Raw genomic sequence first — 23,500 nt, forward strand, 5'->3', positions numbered from 1 at the left:
CACACTGCATATCCTGTTTATAGTAAGAAGCTTCGAATGTTTCAAAATAAGCATTAATCTCGGACTCCACCTCTTCATTATGGCGACATGGACCGAGCCATTTCTCAAGTTTGGAAATAGAAAATAATCTGAGAGGGTTAAATCTGGCGAATACAGTGGCTAAGGAAAAGTTCAAAACCAAGTTGATTAATTTTGGTCCTGGCGAAGACGGAAGTGTGGACTAGTTTGTTGTCTTAATGAAACAAGACTGCCTTTTTTCCTATATGCGGGCGCTCTTTTCTAATTTCTTCACTCAAACGTTGCAATAAATTAGTATAATATTCTCTGTTTATTGTTTTTCTTTTAGAAAGATAGACCCATCTTTCGTCTCTGGTTATGAATTAACGCAAAAATTCGGCTTTATTCATGCGAAACTTTGCCAAACACTCCCTTAAAACATCCCAACGGAGCATTTTTGCTTCACATGTGAGTATTCGCGGCATCCACCTTGCGTACAGCTTTCTCATATCCAATTCTTCGGTCAAATTGTGATGTGCAGTACTTTTTGAACTGCCTGTCTTCCAGTATAACTTTGGGGAATTTCACCACACTTTCTGGACTGGTCATCTCATTGGGTCGACCACTGGAAAATTCTTCTTGTCATCTGGTACAACCGCGTTTAAAGTCTGTCACTCAATATTTTACAGGTGGTAAAGGAGGATCAAATTTCTCCAGAGTAAAATCTTACTCCGCTTTGATGTTGAATGGCCTAAGACCTTTCAAATGAAAGTATTCAGTCACTTGTCGGTTACCAATTTTTCCAATGTTCACAAAAGCTCTTAAAGCGTTCACTAAAGGAGATTCCAAATCAAATGCAAATTAAAGTAGTACCCCCAAACTTTAATCATACAGTTGTAAAATATAGTATCCGTATCCCAATCAAAATATGGGATATTATGAAAAAACACTAAGATCAAGTTTTGAAATATTCCAAAATAGACATAATTGTATAACATCGTACTATAGAAATCTATCGACCTTAATGGTCAAATTTCTGAAAAATATAATAAAACGTTCATTTTATGGACAAAAAAGTATCCATACATATAACTTCAATTGTAAAAAAAAGCAATAAAAAAATATTTTTTTTGGACCGTTTTTTTTCTCTAACTCGACCTTTAGCCTATTGGGTATCGATCTTACTAACTTTTTAAAATATTCTGTTGGATGCTATTTTGTTCCGCTTTTCTAGCAAAACCCTCTTCGGGTCGTTCTTAATTGAAATTCTGTGTTTCCTGATTTGGCGATCTAAATAATCCCATAAATTCTCAATGGGGTTTGTATCAGGTGATTGGGGTGGAGAATTAAGTTTGCGATGGACATAATACAGTAGCCACTCTCTAACAATTCCACTGGTTTGTCTGGAGTTGCGATCTTGCTGAAAAATCCATTGACTCTTCTAAACCCATTTTACGAACAGAGGGGATTAAATTGCCTTTCAATATATTCAGATAACCAAAACGGTCCATGGTGTTTTCAATAAAGACTAAATTTGTTACTCCAGATCCGGATATAGAACCCTAAATCATCGCCCAACCGCCACCGTGCTTCACTGTTGGAATAATATTTTTCGGATTTAATTCGCATTTTTTTCGTAGGAGTTTTTGTTTGCGATCGTATCTAAATCAATAAAATCGCCTTTCGTCAGTAAAAACTACGGTGTCCCAAAAAGTTTCATCCTTTTTAAATATTCTTTTGCAAACTGAGCCCTTTTCTTTCTGTTAATGTAACTAATTAGTGACTTCTTTCGTGGAATTCTGCCGTTATACCCAGCATTTAGTAAAACAATTCTGACTGTTTCGGGTTGCACATTTATTGCCGTGGTAGTTGCAATTTTTTAGGCCAAGTCAATAATTGCTGTTGTAGGTTTTTTCTCAGGCAATTTTAACAATTTCGCGCTTTGTTGTAGCACTTAACTCGGTTGCCCGCTGTTAAGTTTATTTTCTAGAGAGTTATTTTTAAAATAGTTTCTTATTACTGTTTGTAAACTAGATTTTGGTTGTAACACGATTTTGCTCATTTCCTGAAGTGATTTTCTTTCACTTTTTAATTTGACAATTATTTCGCACATTTCATACGGTATTTCTTTGGTTTTGTAGCTTATTTTTACGCTTGTATGTGTAATGTAAAAATGTAAAAAAATATATAAAAAACTTGTGCGTATTTGTACTCAATAGATAGTAGTAGCAATAACGTGTTCCAAGCAATATGTGAAAACAAAGACGAGCAAACCCCCTTTTTTTATAGATAGCACGTGTGCTTTTTTGTCCGTAAAATGAACGTTTTGTTATGTTTCAGTGATTCGACCATTAACGTCGATAAGTTAATATAGTACGTTGTTACACAATTGTGTTTGTTGTCTTTATAAGGTTAATTCAAAACTTGCTCCCAGATTTCTATAACATCTCATATTTCGGGTGGGGTGTGTATGTATACTTTATTGTAAAACTGTAAGCTTTTTAAGGTCGAGTTTCAGTAATATTGGCGAATTTTTAACAGAAATTGCCCCCGTATGTCAGATCGGGTACGCCTGGGACTATCCTTGTAGATGTGAAATGTTTAACTACCAAAAAAAAACTCGAAAACCTTCTTTTGTCCCTTCAGGAATATTGAACCAGATAGATGTACTTGAATGATCAAATAAAAAAAACCGGATGATGCGGGCCCTTAAGTGACGAAAGATAGAGGACAAGAGCAATTTAATTTGCTGCCTCCAGAAAGGTGAGACTAGTTTTTTGCATCGGCCTCGTTAGTACCGACAAATAATACCAAAAACCCGAATTTCTTGTGTCATGGTAAGTAATCACAAGCGGTTTGGCTATTTATACGCACCGATGGAACCTGGAGAGGAGGAACATTCTGGATCACACACAGTGAAAAAAAAATCGGCAACAGCAACAAACAATCGTCTTTTAACAAGCGTGCAATTCTGTACTGCCTCGGTACCTAAAAGCCTCATAAAATAAAGGCACCAGGTGTGTTCGTACCAAAGACAGTTGAAAGGCATGCACCTCTAACTATTCTATAAGAATAGACAACCGCACTTGTCTGAATTGCGATCAGCAGCAGGAGTGCTCACAATAACAGTGTAAATAATGGTAATGCCCCTGCAGGAACTACAAACTGCTTTTTCCTCCTGCCTGGCCGTGCTTTGAATTGCGCTTTTCTTGTTGGCGAGTACCTCTCTAGTAGATTTATCTACGTTTGTTGTGGCTGGTTTTACGCGAATGAAATAAAAAGGAGCCTGCCTTTCATTGACTTTAAACGATAACCTTCGTTAGTGTTGGTGTAGTATAAGGCGATACGGCTAAATCGACGATATAATTAAGCAATTCTGAGATTAACGATTAAGCTTTTGGGATGGTTTTGTGAGAATGAAGTAATTCATGAAATTTTTTCATTAACATGTTTAAACCCAGAACGCCAATTTAAATACAGTATATCGAACTGAAACTCGTACAACTTCAAATTTTCTAATATTTAATTTTTTCCCGTTAGTTAAAGATCTAGTTAAATTTCTCTGTGTATAATGCAGGAAGAACAGTCAAGAACGAAAAAGTTCGTACAGGGAAAAACGCTTGATAATATATTCAATGCGAAAAAGCTAAATATCTTCATTTTTAGTCATTTTGTCAAGCTTCAGCTCGTAGACTAACATAAAACAAAATAAAAAATTTTGGCAAACTGCAATTAATATCTGGTTGACAATTCATTATTACCAATTGAATCTCCCACATGGTATGATACAGATTCAAATAAATCTTGGCCAAATCCAGGTGTGAATGTTAGAAACTCCACGATTCCTCCTTGCAACCTTCAAGAGGTATCATGACCGCTCAATCGCATTCGGGTCGGGACTTCGTGGAAGGATTTCCATAACTTTGAGGCTTTTATACAGGGAGGCCCATAATTAAGTGATAACCCTTACACAACGTAATCTAGGTGTAAAAATAGTACGAAATTGGTAAATAAACATACAATTGTGGTCAAAATAATAGCAGTACCTCAGTAAAATTGCAGAAAATGCAGACTTAGCGTTTAAAAATTCACTCAATGCAAATAAAGTACAATATTTAAATTTATCAACATTCGTTTCAATTATCATACAGAAAACTATTTTGATAAAATATGAATAAGCATAACTCCAATAGTATACTGTAGTGATGCCCAATCTTAAAAGGACAAAATAATAGCAGTTTTCGCAATTTTTTGGAATTTGTACAAGTTTTACTTTGTTATTCGTAAGAAATTGTTATTTTTGAATTATGTACGCAGTTATGAATAAACATTTCTTTTCTCGAAAAGATCATGAGAAGAAAAAAGCATTTTCCTGCAGAAAAGCGAGGTTTAATAAAAAATGGCGTAATGAGGGCAAAAATTATTCAGAAACTCAAAATCTTTTGGGTTGTTCATCGGAAATGGTGAGAGATGCTCTAAATTGGCAACCTAAACCCGAAACTGTGGTCGGCAACGGAAAACGACCACAAGAGAGGACAGAATTGTGATGCAAGTTGCAAAAGCCAATCCATTTGCCTCTTCTTTTGACTCCAGGAGACAGTGCGTGGAAATATTTCAACAAGAACCATAAGGCGACGCCTACAAGATTCCAATCTATTAGCAAGAAATCCGCGAAAGGTACCCTTGCTGAATAAAAAACATTAAAAAAAAAACAATTAGAGTTTGCAAAAGCACATTTAGATTGGCCGCCTACAAAATGGCGTAATATTCCCTAGTGGGATGAATGTAAGATCGTATCATTTGGTAATACTGGACGCCGAGTTTACATCTGACGTCCCCGGGGAACTGCCTATCCACCTGAGTACACCCTTAAGACCGTAAAACATGGAAATTCGAAAATTATGTTGTGGACATGTTTTTCCTATTATGAAGTAGGATCTATATTTTGGATAATAAAAACATCATGATTGCTAGAATTTATGTTGAAATTTTGAGGGAAGTTATGCTACTTCATGCACAATATCAAATGCCATTAACACGGGTTTTTATGCAGGATAACGATTCAAAGCACACTAGCCGGTAAACAATTTTTAAATGATGAAAATATTAATGTATTAGGTTGGCTACCTCAAAGCCCGGATCTGCCAGCCCCCTGACAAAGATACGGCCCCTTGAAGGAAGCCCCAACGAGATTTTTTTTAAATAACTCCTAAATAACTTAACACGAATGTATGAAATTTTGGTATTCTCACAATTTTAACGTGCTAGTTATGTTATGTAGTTTATGAGTTATTCAGCAAAAATAATCTCATTAGAATCTCCTTCAAAGGATCGCATCTCCCTGAGAGGGCACTTCAGGACATATGTTTATTTACCAATTTCATATTATTTTTGCTCTTAGATTACGCTATTTAAGGGTTGGCACTTAATTATGGGATACTCTGTTTAACAACAAGGGTTTAATTTTAGCCGCCTTAAGTTTGGGATCACTATCTAAGTAAGAAATAATACGATCCTTTATTCTTAACTTTTCAGCATTTTGCTCAAGATTTTGTTTTAAAATGTCACTATAAACGTTTTTGGTTCATACCATCAGTAAAATATAGTTTACTAAGATCTTTGGCGGATATATAATCCCATACCATTAAGGAGCCACCACTATGCTCTACAGTTCTTCGCAAATCGTTGAATTTTAATGCTTAGTTGGGTTTTTTATTATACTCTAGTTACTTTATCAGAACCAAAAATGTGAAATTAGTTTTCGTCGCGAATATTACTTTCTTCAAAAATGAAACATCTTGGTCTTTGCGTTCTTAAGCAAACTGAATTCCATTTGCCTTCATTATGTATGACTTCTTTCGTGCCGCTCTACCATGAAAATTGTATTTATGCAATAAATTTGTAATTGTTTGGGGATTAGCTGTCTCCTTTAATTCAATTTCTATCAACTTCAGAGAAAACAATATTGAATTTTCCGCAATTTTGCATGGAATCCACAACATTCACCTTGCTTATTAAAAATACTTCTTGAAGATTTCCTCATTTTACTTTTCATCTGATGATCAAGAATATAACGTTTAATGACGCTTTGTATTATGGTATAAGGTCTGTTAATATTTTTTTCGATTCCTGTTGCGATTTTTCAAGTTTATGATGGTGAACTCTCTCTTTGTTTAACTTGTTTGACCCCTGTAACGTCTCGTTGTTCTAAAGACATTAATTACAAATTACACTTGCAATTTTGTTAAAACTGGACTAGAGTGTAACAAAATAAATTTAGAATTACATAAATGACTCAAAACATATTTATTAGCAAGAATCCATGGTGTATGAATTTCAGTTTGACTAGCAAAAAGTTATAAAAACGATTGTTTTTCTACCAAATATTTAAACACAAGGATTTCTGACAAAAACCTATCGTTCTTGACCATTTTTCACGAAGTATACACAGCAAAATTTAAATAAATCTTTAACTAGCAAAAAGATTTAAATATTAGACGATTTTGAAATGTACGAGTTTCAATTTTACATACTGTATATATCAACAGATCCTCCTCCATAGTTCACGTGTGTGTGACATTTCCGAATTCGACCAGTTGTTCATTAAGTAAGGGAAGATTATATATTCAGAAAAATGTATATTCAAATTAATCAGGACTGTTCTCATATACATACATAAAAGGTAATGGCCAATTACCATATTATGGTCGTAACAAAAACAATATGACATGGATTAATTTTTTCTTGTTATTGTATTAGGCCCACATCGATGCGGAAGTGACAACACAAAGTATGCTCAGGCAGACACTGTTAGGTCTAATTTGAATGTATGACATGCGCCAGGTGTCTAAAAAGGAATTTTTTAATTCAGGTTTTGTCTTAAAGTGGCAAAATTCTTAAAGCGCACTTAGCCACGGAAATTCCCCTAACCAATTATGCCACGACATAACAAACAATGTTTATGTTTCCATTTTTCACAATCCAATTACGATAAATTGCCACCACTAGCATTAATGTTATTCCAATTTAATGTTAAAATGGGTGTTTAAGGTGATCCTACAAATTACAAAGTTTTTCTTAGCTAAATTGCATAAATATTTATGAGCTCAACGTTGGTGTGATAAATCTTGAGTTGCTAGGGCCTCGGGCCGTTAAAGGTTCGGATATTTTACATTTTTAAGTCATTATGAGAATCAGCTGTACTATATGAGAATTGCGTCGCAAATATATACACGATGAACCTGAAGCAGTTTAAGCACTTGACTTTTAAATAACCAAATTTTTGATAGATGGATATATCGCAATAGACCAATAAGATAATCTGCGACATAACCAGACCTAAACCCATGTGACTTTTTTCTGTGAAGGTATTTGAGAAATTTGGTGTTCTCAACTGAAATTAACTTAACCGTGAACGGATAGAAAACGCCGCAGAAATAATTTGAGAAGAAAATCTCTCGTAACAGCATGTATAGAATCATGGTTAAGGTGAGATAAAATTTGTGTGAACGAAACCAATACCGACAATTTCATTAAAGCGAATAATAAATAAAGATATTATTACTTATTAAAACTTTCATATGCGCACATTTTTTAATTTTCCAAGATTTCGAAAAAATGTTACATAAAGATTTTGCTTAGTTTTTTAAGATTCATGTCGTGTTAAAAGGAAAACCTCACTTAAGCTTGGCTCTCTCTATACATATATGGAGAAATAATATGAAAAAAGAGCTATCGACCATTTGATCTTTTCACCTTTGATAAAAACGCTTACATCGATACATAAATAATCAATCATAAATTTCAAAAATCATAAATCATTCATAAAAACTTGATTCTAAAAGTACATGTTACATTAGATCACTGTATCATATTATTAAAGAAATATATGTATTCTGCACATAAATTTGAAAGATACGATGAAAAACGGAAACTTATGTATATCCCCGCGAATCGAGTACAAGTGCAGGTATGGATACTGATTGATCGCATATCTCAGAAACTAAAGGAGATGTAATTAGAATTACTTTTTAAGGGAATTGCTTTACGGCTTTCCAGATATGAAATTTTAAGGTTTGAAAACCGACTGTGAGTGAGTACTTCCTCCCTTGGAAAGTTTTCAGGAAAATTCCGACACGTTAACTGTTTGTGAAATAGCTATATCGCTAGTGACAATTGAATCACCCAGTAAACTCTTATCCGCTATTTTCGCTAGATCTAAAGATATTGTCCGCATATTCCCGAATCTGGGACACCCTCTATACGATGCAAAAAGTGATCCGTTGTCGAACCAGCAGGACGCGTGTTGTTTGCGAGGCCAAGGTCGTTCCAGCTAGCAGTACTGCTACTGCAGGTGTGCAGCCTGCATCTCACTGCAGAGGCGACTTTAGATGTCTTGGTTCATTTGTACCGTCTCGGATTCGTTAGTTACGATAATGGCGATTGTTCGCGGGAACAGTTAGGATTTATTGCTAACGAGCGATACTTGAATTTAATTAAAAATTTACGAGATCTCTATGCATTGCATTTCTACCGCCATCAGTCAGGATTGTCATAGCAGGACTGGTTCGCTCAGTAAATGCGTATAGTTGGTCATGCGTAATTCTCATGACTTACAACGAAAGGTACCAGGCGATGGTCGCGGTCAATTGAACAAGAGGTGTCTATGTGGATAGTGATATAAATAATGCTGGTTGTAAAGATAACGGTCTGATTGTCACATGAATTATATTTGCGGAAATAGAACCTAATAAAATATATTATTTAAAAAAAAAAAACCAATTCTCTTGAGAGGTATACAAAAAGCAATTCAGTTCTCTCACACATCTCTACATGCACGCAATCTTTTGATTACTCTGCTTTTTACCGCTTAAGACAATGGTTATTATTCTCATCATTATAGGGGTACGTCCGACCAAAAAAAATAATAAACAAGCAATTCCGTGAGCCTGCCTAGTTATTAACATTCCATTCATTAGACGCCAGTAATAAGCAACAATTTCATATAATTACCATTCTAACCACGCCAGCATAAATATTTCCTTCAGAGCAGTAAAACTGATGAAGAACCATAGGAGGAAGCGACAAGACTTTAGCATATCTTGCGAACTGTACATCGAACAGCTGTTTGCAAGAAATTGGCAAAACTGGCCTGACACTTCTCAAGATCGAACCGGTTGTGATTTCATTTCCTTTCTTGCAATTTGGGTCACACGGAAAGATTACGCAATGTGTAGTAGGCGGTACTGATGCCAAGGCCGTAAAGGAATTTGGTAGGGTTTCAGAACCATCTTTTCATTAGCCCAACGGAATAATCAAACACGTTGTAAAATTTTGAACTGAAACAATTTTTTTATTCACACATAAGAGCTTATTGAGGATTACCCAATGCACGAACGAGATTTCCATAATTATCAATTTCATCAGTACTTATTCGGGCTGCATCAATAACCACCAACTTTGGACAAGGCGACAACTGTATCATTTGGGTGGGTTGCTTTAATGAATGCCTAATTGATTAGGCTATAAATCAAGATCACTAATTAAATCTGATTCGTTAAATGTATTAATTAACGATATGGCTATTAAATATTTGTCGCCGCCTCCTACTATATCACTATCAATCAGTACTTACTTCAAGACATAAAACTAACAAGATAAGATTCCGATTAGGTATGATTGGAAGAGCACAAAAATGGAATAATATTGACGTTACGTGCCCGTAGATTAACGAGTGACCACCTGCAAATATCCTAGACATTCTTCAGAATATTATAATAAAATTGGCCTCATTTTTCAAGGCAGGTTTAATAAGTCATCTCGAGAACGCACCAGGTTGCGAAATGGCCTACTGCTAAATGAGGTTGTTAAATCACAATTATGCCGTTGAAAGAAAATCAAACTAGTTTGATTGATTTATGAGTAATCAGTCTTATGAAAATGTCAGGTGTATAGTATGCCAAGCTTCGCTATAATTTTATGGATGAAAGATGGAAAGCACAGGGAAATACGGTCTTCCGGGATGGTTATAAATCACTCCGATGTTGGTATTCCCAGAAGAGATAAACCTTAACTCTCTGGATGTAACGGTAAGATTCATTGCTGTTCAAATTGAATATCGGCTCGAACGTCTCAGAAGCTAAGAGCGAGATTTTAATCTGTAGATTTGTTCAAAGTTGGATATTTTTCGATTGGCGCAGCCCTTTGAAAAGCAATTTAAAATTGAAATATTTTCCTCGAGATTCCTTACCGAGTTCTACGTACTAAACTCGAAGGACCACCATAGACTACACACTTCTGGCAGACCGACAGTTTAGTCCTAGTCGGTTCTTTGACGTAAAGGCATACGTGTGTGCGTACATTCACCGATACTAAATCTGCAGATAAATGGATGCAGAAGAAAGAATAAACACCAAGAATACGGAAAGCAAATGATAAAAAATGTTTTTAATTAGGAGACTTAAAATGACTTTATAATGAATGACAGGGACAGAAACATGATAAGAAACATCAGTAGGTATGTACATAAAAGATACCCAGAGTGTTATTTAAGTACACGGTCAAACCTCAAGGGGTGATTTTTTGAGTGATTTTAAGTCGAAAAGTTTATATAAACGTAATTCCGGTAATGCTTCTTTTTCAAAATATAGGGCGGAAATTTTTTTTTAATCGTTACATATAAAAAAAACTGCTAAATAACAAGATACAAATAAACTAATGTGACGTTCACGCTTAGTAACAATTTGTAATGTAATAGGAAGAACTCTTTTTAGCGAGAAATTTTTTATCTCCTTTGGTTAATGACGTCCATAGGAGTAACGCCGAATATTTAAGAAAAATAATTTTCAAAAACACTATTAAATCTACATTTAAGCAAATGGTACGCAATTTTTTTTAGTAAAAAAGTGTTTAATACTAAGTGACATAATACTTACTAGTTGGTGAAAATGTCCTCTTTCAACTTCAACGCAAGCATTAGTGGTGTTAACAGGAATCCTGAAAATTCGTTGGATTAATTCTTCTTGAGCGTTGCCCAAAGTTCTATAAACAAAGGACATTACATGCGCTCAAAGGAAAAAATCTAACGCATTTAAATGCGGTGACCTGAGTGACCATCACTGTGCTTAATGTGAAAAAATATAAAAATTAAAAGAAAAGTTTGACACTTTGTATCTTAAAAACAAGCCATTACCTATGTTTATATAAACGATTCGTTTTACAAGGCTTCACTCAAAGAACTATTCTTTGAAGTTAGGCCACCTACTTAAAAAACGCCTTGTACACATATGCTAAACTTCCCGGTCACCATTGGGATCTTGGAAACAGTACGAAATAATAAGTTAGTTGAACTGTGTCAAAGTTGCGTAATTACTCACTAGTCACTGGGGTATTCGAAAAAATCCAAAATATTTGAAATACGTTTTTACTTTTGTTTCAACTATCAACGGCGCCCTTAAAAAGTTTACCCAACACTTTACAAAGACATTTCCTCAACATAGCTCATGGACACAGACTGTTCCATTTCACAGACACAAAACGTTCGCTTTCTAAAAATATTTTGATTAGGAAAAATTATTTGAGTTAAGGTGTTTTTAATCACAGCCGTGAACTTTCAGTTTTATCACGTAGACTCTCGAAAAACTACGTGTAACTCTATTTTTAACCTTCTTTTTGCCAGATTCTCAAATTCGTAGTACTCCACGAAGTTTATTTTTCCAAGGCATGTTTGCTAATTAAATTTAGATTTGCATCGGTTTTATAACTTCATATCAATCACTTTAGACCCTTGTTATCTTATTTTTTCTTTAATTTTAAACTCGTTTAGTGAAGGTACCTACTTTGGGTTTTATTTCGTCCACGCACAATCCAAAGTCAAATTGTCTTTGACTATTGCACTTGATTTTGAAACTGCAATAAGTAATTCGAACAATTTAATTGAAACCATTTCAATTAACTTCGTAGCAAGTTTGGCTGCAGGTGTTAGATATTGCAACACATAAAAGTTGAAATTGGGCCGACTATAATTAAAACACTTATTTCTGCATATTACAATATAAAACACATTTTGCAGTTCGGTCTTGTTAACAGCTGAGAAATGGGTGAAATTCGATAAGGACAATTAATTTTAGACTCATAAACGTGTAAGACCAACTGATTGTGTTAAACAAGCAAATTCGTTTTCTCGGAAAAACTAATGACATAATATACTAAACCCACACAATTAAATCGAATTTATTTATATAGGTGGGATATTCTTAATGCCACCGCAAATAGGCGTGCTTGGAGAGGCTACTTGTTGATTATAATGGATTAGCCGAGTTTTCAAGAAATAATTATTGGAGGTTTGCGAATTAAGTTCCATTTATTTCATATCAAATTTCTCTAGTATGCCTGTAAAGAAGTATCAGTGGGTGTAGTCCTTATTGCAATTATACTATTTTTACTATGAAAACTTAGAAATAAATTAATTTACGGTTATAATGAATAAATTTAAAGGAGCGTTCCTGATGCATAATTTCTGAAATTGGAAGTATGCGATACACTGCTCCACATTTTTTCCGTTCCATGGAACCACTACGTGACAATTACAGAGTAAAATGGAAAAATAAGGAAAAACTTTCCTCGATAATTTTTATACAGTTCTATCTTCAGATTTAACCATAAAAAATTGCATTTATCTTTTTCCTTAAATTAAGAATATTTGGATATTTTCGCCTTACTGTCCATTATTATAAAATTTTTTTTCAACTATTTTCAAAACTTTCTTTTCCTTCTCAAGTTATCTTAAACCAAGAAGTTTGTTTAATTCAGCAGGCAGAAATAATATTTCTACTTAAAAAAAATATCTAAACGATTGTGATGTTTCAAAATGAAAAGATATTCATCCCTTCTTTCTCTATCCGTTATTTTCTAAAGTTTTTATAGTTTCTGGAAATAAAAAAGCCTGAAATAATAAGTGTTGGGTTAAAGAACGTGTTTCAGAATTAAAGTTACTGCCAATTGCTTAATCAATTCAAATGTAATAATACGGCATTTCTATTGAAGATTTGCATCATCATTCGATTAATATATAATTCGATTTCTTAGTATCCCAAATTGAAAATACACTGATTATCCTATCGCAAAATGTCACTGTTGCAGCTCATTACCCCAATGATTAATTGGTAGACAACCTGTAAACTCGAAAGTTTTTCAACTAAATGATATTTTTTATTACGTTGCTATAATCTTGGAAACGATGATAAATAACAATTAAGATTAATCTGAAATCTGAATAACCACTTCATCCTCAAGCAATTACCTTTAAAGTCTTACTAGCTCAAAGAAAAATAAAAACTAAGCCAGTCTCACCATGATTGTGATTATTAAAGCAGTTTTAGCAACAGTGAAAGCGTTATCAAATGTTGACGTAGATCTCATGTATTTGTTGGGACAATGCTTCAATTAAAAATCCCGGTTTGTCCTACAACGAGAAAAGAAGGAAAACAGCATTTCCAAAGAAATATGTAGTTATGAAAAATTAGCAGAGCTGCTGTGAGAATAAAATGATATTATCATTAACATTAACAGGTTTAACAGAATGATTTCTTCGCAAATTCATTTTAGATGCACTTGAGCCTCAATTACTTCCAGAAGATGAAAGAAAATTCGAAAACGCACCCAAGTAGACGATTTTTCCCAATATATACAGTAAACACAAACCGCTTGAATATCGTGTATATTTCCAGCATATGCAAGTTCGACATTCAGAAAAATCTAATGATTTCCAGAATATGAGTTCACATGATTTTGGAATTTGCATCAATTTACCTTACTTATATTGATCGAAGAATAGAATATCGTCACATGCTGGTATCAACAAGGAAACCCAACGTAAAACCTTTTTCAAGATAGCGATTTAATTCAAATCATCACAAGTTCCTCAGACAGTTGACTTATCCACCAGTGGCAGAAGCAGAAAATTTGAATGTACAATGGAAATTCAATTGCACACGAAGACGTTTGGTTTATTTGTCTTTTACAAATTGGTGCTTCTGCCCTCTGGTTTTATGTGTTTTCACTCATGCATTTGCTATACGTATTCTTCGTTTCCACCTTATTGGTAAGAAACTGGCTTTGCTAATCCAATCGCCAATCTAAATAATTTGACATTACAAATTCCCAAACAAGATTTGCGTACTTGCTCGCAAAAACGCTTACTTACGACTATATCAAGTTACTAGTAGTACACGCCTATAAGTTTCTGTGTCATTGTTACGTCCTAGAAAATTAAAATTAAATATTGTTAAATATATCGCGGGCTAGATTATGCTTCTGAACAGCCTGACCTACTCAACAGCATTAAAGTTGGACGCATTTACGGCTTATGGATTACATGGGCGTGTTTAATAATTTATTTTGGCACACATTATTAGGGGATTAGCATTTTTCACACTTCATTCGCAACACTAATCGAAAATGCAACTACACGGCTCAGTTACCATTATTTATTGTGTTTTGTAAACTCTTCCACAACAAGTAATGGCGCAGTTATTCAGTCCCTCAAAGTAATTTAGTTGGTTTCTTTGGGTTAAATTGCATTAGTTATTATGATGTAAAGCAATATTAATTCAAATTTTTATTATTACCCACCAATAATGAAGATTCGATCAAAATCGTAAATGCTCGATATCCATTTCTTCCATTTAAGTTATAAATAATGTAACATCAACAATATTCTAATTAATTTTAAATCAAAACGAGTAGTTTTCAGGTTATGATGACACGAAGAAGAGTGACATCTAGAAAAAGGTTTCCAATATAATCATCCAATCTCTCTCTCTGAGTCGTATGACCAGGGATTCCGGGACAAAGATAGATAGATGGTGTGATGTATTTAGCTCTAAGCATCCATCACATATCTCAAATGTTGACCTCCTTATCTAACTTTCGTCTCAACGTTTGCGTACTCTGTCTTACCTATAGTGACCGATTTACCTACTTATCTTCAGAGCTATCTCTTCATTAAGTAGCTTATTCCCTTTAACTAACGCCAAACACTTCGTAGTGGAATGCATGAAATGCGGATATAACTGGTTCTTGGAAATGTCATTTTTTTAACCCTTTAGCTGGGAATCTCTTTTCACCTTGAACTGACCCTCGTGGCAGAGTGTGAAAGAAACGAGAGAATTTAACTATTAAAGGAATAGACTTTTTTTATTTTCAAAATTTTGTTTGTCCCTTTTTAATGCTTTAGAAGTCCTATTATAGATGTCATGTACTTCCAAATAATTTTTTTAGTTGTTTTCAAGAAGTATACAGGGTGTTACAAATTTGATGCATTGACGATATGCATGCAAATATTATTTTTAAAATTTTACGAGATGGAGAGCTCGTTAAATAGGATAAAGTTGAGCATTTAATGCCAAATAATTTATTAAAAAGATATTTTGTAAATTCTATTTACTGAAAATTTTGTGCATGTGAAACATAATATAAGTGCCTTGCACAACATTATTTCGCTCGTTTCAGTTTTGTAACTTCGTTTATTGGCAGTAATTCTATACGATTCTGATTCGTGAAGTATGGTTTTTGATATGAAATTTAACTAGTCGTCAATCTTTGAATCATAAAAATTAACCACATTGTTAAAAAATTGTTAATATTAAGAAGATTTTTGTTGTTACAGCTCCGTTTCCTTCGGGAAAGAGGCAGACATGTCCCAACGAAGGTGAACCAGTCACCACTGGTTTTGATGCACAAATTGTCCATTGCTTCCCATGTATCTGCAAGGTAAGAAAAATTCAAGAGGAAATTTACCAGTCTCCTTCACAGGTCATCAGAACTGTGGGAATATAAATTATTTCCAAAGATTAATTATTGCAACAGTACTAATGTCCATTAAATCCATATTAACTTAATTGCCAGTTTAATTGTTTTTAACGTTTTCCTGCAAACTTAATATGCATGTATACAAAACTTGGAATGGCAAATGCGTTGCAAGTGTAATTAAGTAATATCTCTATCAAGTGCAAACTTTTTAATAGTCTTTGTGTGTGTAAATGCAGATTTCTGATGTGTAACAAGAATATTTGACTTTTATTATGCGATTATCAAGCATTAAAAAAAAGTTGCTGGGTTATTGACACTATCTAAAGACCTTGTATTGTTTATGTTAACGAGAGGTCACTTTTGATATGTAACTGTGTTAGATACTTCATGTGTAAAAACATGTATTCGTGGCTACCGAACGTTGATCATGACGATGACGAAATGTAAAATGAAAGTACCTTCTCACGAAGAGCATGACTGAGCACCTGCCACTCACTCGGACTAATATACATAAAATCTGATATTATTTTGACTATACATAGTCTCCTCCTTGAACCATCTGCTAATTGAATAAATATTTGGCCAAAAATTTCCAAAGTGTATTTCTCGTTGGTTCACAAAACAGGTTTGATTTGTTTAAAGGAATAAAATGGTATATTAGCTTTTTGCCAGTTTGATGTATGCAGGAGTGAGCAAATTACCTGGGACACCTTTTTGGAAAATTTCTCGCTAAAGCTCAAGTTCAAGGAAAAATGGACGTGTAATGGTGATACTAGGTATTTGGTATGTGGTTTTTAACGCGAAAAACCTGCAAAACCGCTAAAGGAGAGTAACAAGGTTACACATTTTAATAACACCACTAACACTAAATTTTAAAAAGTAGGCATGTGTAAACCACACGAGTGGGTATTCTAGATACATGTATAATACTAGTGATTGGTAGTCAAGCGGCTTGAGATTTTTATGAATTAATTGACTTCAAAATTAAATGCTTTACTTCACTTAAATTTTTTATACTAATCCATGACTTGATACCAAATTTCTTTAGAACGTTTTCGTTTCTTACAACGTTGTTAATTTGGAAATGAGGAAATTTATTGTTTTGCTCGTAAAGTTATCATTTTAGTAACTTATCACTAAGAGATAGACGCCACCGGCAATATTCCTTACAAAATAATTTCTAATGAAACTAAAAGCTTTCTGATGCTCTGTTTCTATCCCATTCTATGTAGGAGAATTATCATCTAAACAAATTTTTCGGAGATTTGATCCTGAAGCCCCTAGGGACAAACTTCTCCTTTTGAAATTTTCTTAAGAACATTTTTGCTAATTTCTTCTACATTAATAATGAAATAAATGTAATGTATACGGGAATACCAAATTAAACAGGCATCATTTTTAACTTGCTATTAGTAGAGATAGAACTCTAGTTTACATTGCAAGGAGTTGTATTTTTTGAGCTGGTTACGATGATGGTACTGGAAACACAATTGAATATCGCCTTGTAAAGATAACTTAAAAAAAAAAAACGCTTTTTTTAATAGAACATTGGGTATATTTATAAATGAAATTGAAATCAGTTTACTTTTATACAAAAAACTTCAGTAACATTTTTTTTCTACAGTGAATATTTTTAAATATATTGAGCTATTTTTATTTCTAATTGTACACAACACTATACACGTGTATAATAAAGCCACAAGTCGGAAATCACTAATTGATTGTATCATCTATGTTTCCTCTCAATTTGGATTAATTATTGCAGACTGAAATAATAAAAATGAACGCGAAAAACTAGCAAAAGTGAGCAACTTTTAATACATATTTAATTCCTGTTTGAAATTGCTATTAAAATTCGGATCGTTTTATGTCTGATTACCATTCAAGTCGATTTTAATGACGTTTCTCAGTTTCCATTTATCATCGCTTCAGTATTTCAAGGAGATATTGTATAGCAACTTTAAGACAAATGATTTCTTCATTATCTCTGATGTTTAAATACACAAACATCCCACCTACACCAAACACCTGGCCTGTGGACTCGCCTCAACTCCAGACTTTCTTTGATCCCGATATAAATGTCTTGCGATTACATCACGCTGATGAAGTGAGATATGAAAAGATTAATTTCAGGTGTCAGAAAAAATCCGGGATTTTCCGAAATAATATTGTTTTCACCATTATGTCGTAAAATTGTTTTTCGTGTTAAATACAGGAATAAAATCGCAATAAAAATTACACATCGATTCCAGCAGAAAGCGCTCGAGGAATTCGCTTGCGCTCGACTAAACTACCGCAACCATAGACGTGTTAAATTTTTTATTGCCTCATTTTCAGACCAGAAAATTCTGAAAACAACTTTTATAAAGACATTCTTGAAGGTTCAAAACTCTGGATGCCCCTCTTGAAACAATCCAGGTTTAAAAACGTAATCTATTGCTCTCCATAGCTTTTGTCGTTTTATTGCACGTCTATGTGCCAAATTCATATACTGTGACGCAATAACGTAAAGTATTTGACTCCAGGCAAGACAACACCGGAGTCGCAAGACCTTGCCCGGAGCGCATTGTCTTGAAATTAACGCTCGAAGAATGTCCCGTAACGGCTCGCCAAAGTGGTTAACATGTTGTCTTTTTTTTTAGGTTGATAAACAACATTTTCAATAGTCTAAAGGCCTCGGTACGTACGCGAGAGTACGATTTCTTTTACGCGGTGGCTTTCGCTTCTTTGTTTTAATTCGAGGAACGTTCGATGTTTGTCCAACTCAAGGGGATACACCTGTTGGATGAGGGAATTAAGTGATTCTCGAAGCATCGTTATGATAGTATTGAGTCAAGAATCAAGAGCTTAGATTGATGAAAAAACGGTGAATCAAGTCTGATGGAAAATACTACGTTGGTTGATTTGACCACTAATTATTTAGTCTGTATGTATTTGTTTGCTGACCATTTTCGCTCTGTTTAAGTACATAACAAGGCAATTGTTTCGCGGTTAGATCTCGTTCTAACTAGTATTTATTGCAAATTTTCAACTTTTGGCCAGGTTATAGTTCGACCTACCTTCTTCGTGCGTCTCTGGTCTCTTTACTGGGACAGTGGTAAGAAATCGAAAACGTAGTCATGTGTTTGCGCTTGCTTTATCATTGAACATATTTATCTTTTGGCCAGATTTCTTGGGGATCCGGCCATTCTCTCTCTGAGTTTCTTACGGAACAGGGATCTGTAAATCTGAAAAACAGAATTCCTACCCGAATCATGATTAATACTAAATTTTCAGAAAACTGATTTTTAACTTCAGCATCCGTGTTTACTGGTTTTCATTGCACAATTTCGGTCCTTGGCCAGTTTTTTTGAAAATTTTAAAGATAATAATTCAGAGCAAAGTTTCGCCAGAAGATCTCCAAAGAAGACAAATTTTGCAGCGACTGCAATTGGTAGTGTGCGCATCTTATATACCGCACGGTACATATTACCTCTAATTGTAATCACCAGGTCCTCCAGTCGACGCCTTCATGTTGACGATTCTTGACCCCTCTTTCATGAGAACGACCTTGAGAATGGAGATAGCATTCTCGGCCATATGCTTAAACTAATCTCTCTCATTAAATTAGGAGAGCAAATGTGTCCACTGCTATCAATCAATAGCGTGTTTCCATGAGAGAGACGTGAAAAGTGAAGATGGTTCTTGCTCACATTCTTGAATATTCTCGCAAGAGCCTCTCGCTTGTCATGATTTCAGGAATTAATTACCAGGACTCTCGTAGGATTCGTTCTCAAGGCTAGCGTTATTCGAAGACACGCAAGTCTCTGAATCTGGTCCAGCAGTGTCTTTCCAGTGCAATTTCCGTCTAGTTTACACTCAATTTAGTTTAACAACGCGAATATCCAATATTCCCTAATTTCGGACGTTCTTCGTCCAGGATCTGTCTTGAATGGAAAAACGAGCCACCTGATTTTTTTCTCTAATACAACAAATGTAATACACCCTGACCTCAAAATCCGTGCAATTACGACTCAACAATGTTGTAAATAATCAAGAATCACACTTTCGAATAATTGATTTATCTCGAGAGCGCTTCACTCCGGCTATAAACGACAAATAATTACAGGCTGTCCATTCGTTCAACACTTACGTTTTATATTTATTGTTAATTAAAATAAACAGAGTTACGTTGAATATTAATAAACCTATCTATTAATAAATTTTGTTTTGATAGTGCGATTCCTGCGGTTATTTATGTTCTTTCTCTTAATTGCCAGCAAATATTTAACAACAAGCACTTTATTAGTATGTAGTATTTGTACAGTTTTTCAGACAGATCATTTTTGTTGATAACTAAGTTTATGTTATAACTCCTAAGTCGTCTCTGAAAGCGATAATTGGCAATTGTTATCTACTGGCTAATTATTATTGCCTTTGATATGTGAACTACAAAAATATTACTTGCAAATCCAGGCCTGGCAAGTTTGGATTTTATGAAAATTAACACACCATAAAATTAGCATTAATTTACCAGACATGTTTTTAAGTTACCTGCAAATTAGCAGGATGAATGACCTGTCTCCTTTAAATATTTGTATTTCTAGAGATTATTAAAACTGGACTACAATGGTCAAGTGCACACGTGCTGAGACAGAGGCTTAATTTCAGTTTATAGCCAATTAAAACAGATCGCCGGCCATTTGTAGCAAACTGAATAATAATTAAATCTCTCATTGTAGTAGCCAATAAATTCCGGTAGTTTATGAATTATTACCAATCCAAGTAAGGAGGTACTATTAATACGAGGTCATATTTTCCGTTTGTCTTTTATTATCAACAAATCAAATATGTATATGCCCTATAACAATCATCCTAAATGCTTTTTTGTTTGTTTCAGAATGGATACGTGGAATGCAAAAACGATTGTCCACGAATTAACGAATGCCACCTGGTTGTAGATGGAGGGTGCTGCAAAATATGCAAAGGTATCTAATAATATTAGCATATTCCAGAATTTTGCATAAGTATTATTTTTTATTGTGCAGGCTGCACCTATAATGGAATGCCCTATCCCAGCCACACAGAATGGTTGGACCCTTCCAATCCCTGCAAAATAATAAGATGCGAAGCAGGAATCATTACGATATCGGATTTGCAGTGCCATACGTCTTGTTCCAATCCGATCCCTCCGGAACCTGGAAAATGTTGCAGTACTTGTCCAGGTAGATGTCTAAAATAATTTACTCGGAGCCAAAAAAAGTAAATCGAAACTCATGAATCTTAGAAAAAATTCCAATTTGAGTATCACATTGTTCGCCCCCTCTGAAGGACGTAACTTCACGTTTGCTGTAATGGACAAGCTAAACCCATGCAATATTTATGATTAGAAAAACTTCTTGGTAATTCTTAATGACGGTATACAATCTTTCGATGATTTTTTATTATTGTTTCCTCTGAATATGCGATATAGCTGGAATGTTGAAATATTCAGATCGAGATATTTGCAATATTGGATAATGTTGTTTAGAATCTTGTTTTGTGTTGGTAGGTATAGGTAGATTGATGTGATTTTTCTAATTAAGTTATTTAAAGAAGTGTGGTTTTGAAGTGTTATAGGTCGTTTATAATGCAAAATAACCTTAACTAGAACGACAAATGAATGTATTGTTCAATCAGTAACGAAAATATCACTCTCTATCACTGAAAAGACACTTTCGCTCCTCTTTCTTTGGTAATTCTTACGAATTACAAAAAATTATTTTTTAAAAGAGTGAAACATTGTACTTTTTCTACCACCACACATGACACAAACTGCAATTAAAATATTAAACAATTTTATTATCATTCTCCACTCGTTTCTTGCTTCTTCTAGTGTTGCATTCCTGAGTAGGGTTGAAAACGGTTATTCGGTTATCGGGCGATTAGACTTTAACTACTTCTATTAGATATTCAAAAATGTCCGAAAGTAAGTGAGAGTAACCGGAGCAGTCCAAGAGCAGAAATTGCGAGATAGTTTCAGACCATCGCCAGGCATATTAACTGATGAAAGTAATGTAATGAGAAATATATGCAGATATACCTTCTAGTGTTTGGTGAGGCAAGCAATCATCTCAAACTTGTAGACATAAAAACCGTTTAGATATGTACAAAATTTACAAGATGAGGGTACAGGCATTCTTCTATTCTTTTATCTCTACGGGATTTTGAGATCATCTCTGTCCGAGACAATTTGGCTTACGCTGTACTGAAGAGAAAATTGTTATTCGAACACATCAGTTTTGTGAAAACCATCAAACCATGCTGTTTCTTTTTTTTAGCCTCTTGCACATTTAATATTTTATTCCCCTCTAAGTTCTTGCAGATTTACATAAGTCATGCTGTATATTTACAATTTTGTGCACCTAACCAGAATTTTCCTCACAATTAAAATTCCGACATGCCTATATTATAAACCAAGTATTAAAAGCGTATATTTATTAATGAACGTTTAATATTTCAATTATTTTTTGTATGCATCCGACCATAGTTTTGTTCCTCTTAATGACCAATTTTAATTTTAAATATGCGCACCTCCCCTCGAGACAATGCATGCAAATGAGACAATGCACAATAGGTTCTTAGTTTTTTTACAGTTTGATTGTGGTTCTGTTGACATGCACATTTTTATTACATATCCTGTTAATGAAAGTTGTTTCTGCGGGCTGATATTTTATCACATTTTTATTACTTACCTTGATTCGTTTGCTTTCCGTGTATGGCTAAATGTCAGCTAATTTTCCATTTTTAGTCTGCAAAATGAGTGGTCAAGTAGTCGCCGAAGACAGAGATGTCATCTCAGAAAACGATCCTTGCCTGAAATGCAGATGCAGTAAGGGTCAATTGACCTGCACCAAGAAAGCGTGTCCAGTGCTACAGTGCATTGAGAGGATGCAGTACAAAGCTTCAGGTAAATTATTGCAATAATCTGGAATGGGGATTTAAAGGAAAAGTTCCCTAGGTGAATGCTGTCCAAGGTGCAATGGGACGCGGACGATAATTATCCCAAAGGACAGATGTCCAGTAGGACGCGATATCTATAGGGAGGAAGAGCAATATGGCCTCGATAAATGCACTAGTTGCAAATGTGTCAACAGCACTTCGGTGTGTACTAGAAGAACTTGTCCAGTACTGGATTGCGCCCTGGAAAATCAAAAGATCCGTCCAGGTTTATGTTGCCCCACTTGCATCAAATCGCTAGTGGACGAAGCCATCACGCAGTGTCATTATAATGGAAGACCTTATGAGGCATGTAGAAATAAGATATTATTCGTTAATCAAAAAACATCTGAAGCTTGTTCTTAATAGACCATTTCTTATTCAAATGTATGAATAATGTCGGAACTATTATTCGCACTGAAATTTTCTATGCAATGTGAGGTGTAAAATTCATTTCAGATTATACACAATTTCTAGAAAATACTGGCAGTTGAATACTTTTAATTTAAGATTCAATTTCTAGGATACCCCGTACAAAATTATTTAATCATTATTTGTTAGGTAGGATGGTGACACTTGGCCAATGGATGCTTGCAGTTCTTGCAATTGCAATTCAGGCATAGTTAGCTGTGCTAGAACGACCTGTAACCGATGCCCAGCAGGAATGAAAACTATCCAAATTCCCGGAGAATGCTGCAAGAGATGTGTTGAAAGTATGCGCTTGAAACGTCTTAAA

The 23,500-nt window shown here is 34.5% G+C and overlaps 1 protein-coding gene across 3 annotated transcripts in view; it reads left to right on the forward strand.

The window, feature by feature from the left end:
- cv-2 (crossveinless 2) overlaps nucleotides 1-23,500 on the forward strand; it is a 73,989-nt gene that overhangs the window by 46,340 nt on the left and 4,149 nt on the right. For all 3 annotated transcript variants that reach the window (XM_066302108.1, XM_066302099.1, XM_066302089.1), the window contains exons 3-8: nucleotides 15,665-15,768; nucleotides 20,687-20,774; nucleotides 20,835-21,011; nucleotides 22,577-22,735; nucleotides 22,787-23,073; nucleotides 23,330-23,477. In XM_066302108.1, the coding sequence (XP_066158205.1) occupies nucleotides 15,665-15,768; nucleotides 20,687-20,774; nucleotides 20,835-21,011; nucleotides 22,577-22,735; nucleotides 22,787-23,073; nucleotides 23,330-23,477 (963 nt within the window). The remainder of the gene's footprint in view (nucleotides 1-15,664; nucleotides 15,769-20,686; nucleotides 20,775-20,834; nucleotides 21,012-22,576; nucleotides 22,736-22,786; nucleotides 23,074-23,329; nucleotides 23,478-23,500) is intronic.

The sequence above is a fragment of the Euwallacea fornicatus genome, chromosome 1 (assembly GCF_040115645.1).
Source record: "Euwallacea fornicatus isolate EFF26 chromosome 1, ASM4011564v1, whole genome shotgun sequence".
NCBI lineage: Eukaryota > Metazoa > Arthropoda > Insecta > Coleoptera > Curculionidae > Euwallacea > Euwallacea fornicatus.